The 5674-nt window shown below is 42.9% G+C and overlaps 1 protein-coding gene across 1 annotated transcript; it reads right to left on the reverse strand.

Annotated features, from left to right (window-relative positions):
• Nucleotides 1-809: 809 nt before the first annotated feature.
• LOC136473164 (uncharacterized) lies at nucleotides 810-5449 on the reverse strand. Its single transcript, XM_066470848.1, has 9 exons — nucleotides 5317-5449; nucleotides 5163-5232; nucleotides 4199-4337; nucleotides 3023-3108; nucleotides 2885-2927; nucleotides 2735-2791; nucleotides 2579-2648; nucleotides 1577-2166; nucleotides 810-1483 (listed from the first exon to the last, which is right to left on the reverse strand). The coding sequence occupies exons 2-9, from the start codon at nucleotides 5201-5203 to the stop codon at nucleotides 1436-1438; spliced, it is 1074 nt and encodes a 357-aa protein (XP_066326945.1). The 5' UTR covers nucleotides 5204-5232; nucleotides 5317-5449; the 3' UTR covers nucleotides 810-1435.
• Between the last annotated feature and the right edge of the window lie 225 nt (nucleotides 5450-5674).

Genomic DNA, 5674 nt, shown 5'->3' on the forward strand with positions numbered 1-5674 from the left:
ATAACAAGTATATTTATTATTGTCTTGAGGTTTTCTGAAAATTTTCGGTTAGTTTGGTTAGAATCAGAACCGAACCGAAATGACCAAGAACCGAAATGCTCGGTTTCTAATTTTTTTTTGAAATCGATCGATTTCTATTTTTAGAAACTGAATTTCATCGATAACCGAGGAACCGATCCGAACGCCCACCTGAACCATACGGCGCTCTTTTCATGGCGACCGATGAAACTAGACGGGGGAGAGCGACAAATTCACTGCGTAACTTCACCGCGTGTCCCCTCGCGACGCAACAGCCAGTACTCGTATCCCCCTTTGGTTGCAGCGCAGGCTGGGCACGAGACTAGCTGCACACAAGAGAAGCGGAAAAAGAAAGGTGAAGGCGAGCGTCAGGGTCAGGGTCAGGGTCTCAGGGACATGTCACGATTCATGGTTCGTATACGTACAAACTCAGGGATCACCCTATACTCCTCTCTGACCATAATCTTGTGCAATGTTAATGCACCAGCGCACCCGCCACGAGGAAGCACGATCGAACCTGCCCATCGATCCGCTTTGCACCATCCAGCAGACCTGACACTGCCATGCAGTGGCGTACTTGGAATTTCTCTGCTGACGTGACACCGTGTGATCGTGTCACCCCGACAGGTTCTCTCGATGCGTATGGACGTATGGTGTTGCTCCTCAGGACGCCGGCCTCACCGTCACTGCAGGATCTCCAAGTGACTGGTCAAGCAAGATTTGATCCATCAGTTCAGGATGCTGTCCATTTACGGAGCCTTCTGAGCTGAAATGACGAAGGAAACTAGTAATTCAGGGCAACTCGGCAACTTGGTGATGGGGGCATAATATTTAAGGTTCACTAGCACCACATTGGCCAGTGTCACAATTACAGAAGTACAGAACCAAACGCTTGATTACATAGCAATCAAACTCAGTCCAAGTCTTCTGTATAGATTAATAACAATTGCTATGTAATCCAGCAGATGAAGGGCGGGCCTGGTACAAGCAGTAGTCTTACCGCCTGTGACCGGAAGATCTCGGGTTCGAGTCGCGGTCTTCTCGCATTGCACAGGCGAGGGTAAAGTTTGCCACTAACACCCTTCCCCAGACCCCGCACAGAGCGAGAGCTCTCTACACTGGGTACGCCCTTTTTTATATATATAATCCAGCAGATCAGGCGCAATACATAGGCGCCTCCCAAAAGCTAATGCCAGCAGTGACTAACTAAATATCCCATGGATGTACCATCCATACTAGGCATAGTGAGTGGAGGCGAGGACTGCAAAACGCTAGGAGTCTCGCTGAACCTAATTGCTTCTTAAGGCTCTCATAAGTGAATTAGACTTTTCAGTGGCTGGCCGCAACAACTTCATTCCTGTCGAATGGAGATCCCGATGGAGCAATCAGAGCAAGGGTTTGCATGATCCTGATTTGCCTATTCCGGCGTGCACTTTGTTGCCCCGGTGTCATCACTGCTGTTCCCCTGCTCTGAGAAAATTTCGTCAAACTAGCAAGTAAAATTTGAGATCATAAAAGCAGTTGGGGAGTGCGGGTGTGGGCAACGGGGTCAACTTACAGGGGCATTGCTTGATTCACCCTCCACTCCGCTACCACTCTGCTTGAGGCATCGTCCGCCTTTCGTAGAAGCATCACCACTACCAATCACACTGTCAGTAGCATTACAAATGCCATTAATCACTTCATCCACATAAGCCATTTCAGCATCATGCTCCTTGTCAATAATGTCCTTGAACAGTATATCCCTGACCATAGCTTTTATTTCAGTATGCTTTGAACCTCGAGCTGCACCTTCGCTTCCAAGTATATCAGTGAGTGGTTCTGTATTACCCCCAGCTGCATCTAGATATTGCTTGGCATCAGAGCGAGCTGATTGTCTCAACCCTTCCCTTCTGCCTACCGAAGCACTTTGAGCAGCATACTTCTGTCTCTTGTTCCTTAAACCTTCAGCTGAACTGTCACTATAATCTTTATCATCATGAGTAGAACTTGGTTGTCTTGCACGCCCACCCTTTCTTTTCCGAGCACTTCCAGTAGTTGCATTGCTCCCAGCATTTTGGTCTTCCTCTTCATTATATTGTTGCTTCAGACCTTGTTTTATGGCTTTTCTAGAAGAGGTCTTCTTTGAGGTCCTTTTGGAATCACCGCCTGAAAATTGAATTAAGAAAATTCAGATGTGTAGCAACTGAAGTAAAATATAATTTGCGTCATTGACAACAAGTTCAAAATTGAACTTATTTCAAAAAACCAAAAGCTTAAGTGAATAAAGTTACATGTTGCATATCTGATATTTAATGAAACCATTGTTTATAACAATTAACATACGATGTTTAAGCAACCATAAGATGGATTGTATTTACATAAACACTATGCCAGATAGAACATGTTCCTAAAAATGACGAATTTCAATAAAAACTGAAAATATCCTTGTCACAAGAATCATAATAGAAAAGAGAGCGGTGAATAATCAAATGATCAACCACAAGGAAAACCATGTTGAGTATACAGGAGTACAGGACGCATATGCATTAGATTGCACAGCAAAGAAGAAAATGTTGACCTTTTGAGTTGACAGCTTCCTCTTCATAACCATCCTCATAATCACTGCACGAGTTAACGCCAGAGAGCTCCTGCATCATTGGATTAAACAAATCTCTCAAAAATTTGTACTTACCCATAACATATCTACTGTAAATTGTGCAGGTGACTGCTCTACCTTCTCAAGCACATCACGGAATGCTTCCATTGCGCTCTTGTTTTCTTGCTTCAGAATCTGCATACATTGAATTTATATGACAAATCCTAATTATCACCACTATACAGCAAGATCCATATCTGCCCATATGAGACACAAGCTTATGCATACCATTTCAAATTCCAAGTTCGACTTCCAAGGGTCTACATATAAGCTGAAAGTAAAACAACAGAAAGAATTTAAAAAATGCCACAACGAATATCATTACAGAAAGAGAAGAAAACTCTAATGTGTCTTAGGATCCCTTACTATTGACATGTTCCATAGAGCCGAACTAGGCAATCATACTTGTCTTTCTTCTTAGGCTTGCTACCAACACATGATTCATCAATGACCTTGAATTCAGAAAGAGAAATTGGGTGTAATTAGATGAAGGGAAAACTAGAGTCCAGAACAAGTAATAATAAAGATAATAGTAAAAAAACAGTCCCTAAACTTGTCCCGAGTTCCAAACAAGGTCCACAAACTCTCAAGTTGCATATTCTGGATATGTGTCATGCCACAGTGGCACTTGCGTTGCTCCTTGAGGAGTTTTGGGACCTATAATGTGTTGGTATTTTATGAGTTAGGACCTAACACACACACACAGCCAGCCACACAGGCAAAAGTATTAAAAGTACCTACTAAAGTACGAGTATATTATTTCTAAATCTTTTACTTATTATTATATTAATCTGGTATTTTTAATACTTTCAATTCTGTTTTGTTTTATTGTTGGTTTACTTGAAGCTTCTAAAACTTGTTCCTCAGGATTTCAGATATTTTATCTGACTTCCTTGCATCATAATACATCCCAGAATTTTCCCTGAAATTTCTAGAGGTGTTTGAATGTTTTACATATGCTAGCAAGAGTTATCTGGATTGTTCCTTCAACTGAAAACCTATTTCAGGAATTTTAAAAAAAAACTTAACTAAACTAAACCTGGTCATCAACCCACATGGAAGGCACAGCAGCAAGCCAGATAGGCAGTTGGGCTGATGTGGACCAGTTGGGCCTACCTGAAAACCCAGGACATGTTTAAGGTCCCAAATATGCATTTTGAGAGTTCGTAGACTTGAATGAGATCAGGCCATCTGGGATAAGTTCAGGGCCTGCTGGTAAAATTCAGTCTAAAAAACTATTGTCTTCACTTCAGATCAAACATATGCTGAGGTGATGGCAGATGAACTATAAATGTTGTTCATTTCAATCATTGTGATAAATGTTACTGTTCAAAACTTCAAACACAAATGTCAAGCTATAACCCTAGTCAACTTTAGATTCTTCCTATTTAAAAAATAATATATCCAGTGTTTAGTTCTGATGTGCCGTAAGCAACAAGGACATCGGTCATTAGCAACCTAAAGTGCTATCTAGTTACGCGAAACAAACACACTTTCTGCACTAAGATATATGCTGCCAAGGTGCAGTGTCATAACTCATACCTGGGCTGGCCACCATGAAGAGCCACTGCACTTAACCCATGTTATATCTCCCAATCGAAAATTGTGTCTTAACTTATTTTCTGGACCAGTGTCATGATCTTTATCTGCATTTTCATTCACCATACTGATCAATGCAAACCTGCACCGCCATGAGATAAGAAAAATGTTAGAGATTTTCCACTAGGGAAGCTGGTTGATTAATGGAAATGATCCACCAAAAGATCAATTTCAAGCATCTGCAAGGATAGCTCGGGCAGCTGCACTACCCATCTGATGCTGAAACCAGTTTTCTGAAAGGCTACAGCTCAATTTATGCTTATATAAGCCTCAGATGTACTCCTACACATGTAACCCATATAAAGGGATTTACAGGAAAACCTTGGTAAAATAGGTGATTCAGTTATGAGTTATGAAAATCGTACAGAACACATGTGATCTTGACATCCAAGGCTATACCAGTGTTTTTTTTCTTTCTTTTTTGAAGCTAAATATATGTATTTCCATCCAATATGCACTGAAATCAAGCTAGATTCGCCCACTACATGTTCAGATCCACAAGGAGCTTCTCAGTGAGGCAGCAAGCCACACAGCCCCCACTAATGCAACACCATCTAGTACTCAATTACTACTTTCCTAAACCAATGGCTGCTGCCGGATGCAAAATCATGAAAGTATCATGACGTTTCAACATTTCACAGTTCAAATAAGTAGAAATCAGGGGGCTAGCTTGAGATATACTATTAATCAGAGAACAGCCCTGGTTGTACACAGAGAACATTGGGCAACACAAAAAATACAGCAAAGAAAGCATATGTTCTTCATCATCTCCGTCACTGCCCGGTCGCCAGATATCAGCAGCAGCGGATAAAAGAGGGGATGGCCACAGACGCTCGGAAGCACATGATCTAGATCTACCAAAGCCCAACGAAGGGAGCTCACTCAGCCCAGGAGAACAGGGGCGGACCCAGTAATACTATTTTGCAGAAAATCGAAGTTTGTAGGCATGTATACACTTGTAAATAGGTCGGATCTGACTACAAAATGCCCAAATAGCTTAAGTTAGGGTTCGGGTGCTCGGTTTCGCACATCAGGAACGGAAGAGAAAGGGTGCGCAGTACCTGGTGGGTGCTCGTCGCTGGCGAAGGACCCGACGAAGGCCTGGGCACCTCGCGTCGGCGTCGGCGGGTCGCCCAGTTGCCGCACGAGAGAAAGAGCCCGCACGCCGGCTGAATGGCAGAAGAAAAAGGTTGAGAAGCGATGAATCACAGTTGCGGGGGCGGGAGGACGGTGACAGTCGCGCGGGGGACATCTAATTATTCGCCACTCTTACGGAGGCCGACTATCTGATTGCCAACTTTATGGTGGCAATTACAAAAATGTCCTAGAAAATAGTAACTCGTCTAATATTTTATCATTTTTGCTGACGTGGCATGCCAGATCAGCCAGCCAGCTTGGGAAAGGGCCGTTGACGCTCGA

This window comes from Miscanthus floridulus, chromosome 8 (genome assembly GCF_019320115.1).
Source record: "Miscanthus floridulus cultivar M001 chromosome 8, ASM1932011v1, whole genome shotgun sequence".
Lineage (NCBI taxonomy): Eukaryota > Viridiplantae > Streptophyta > Magnoliopsida > Poales > Poaceae > Miscanthus > Miscanthus floridulus.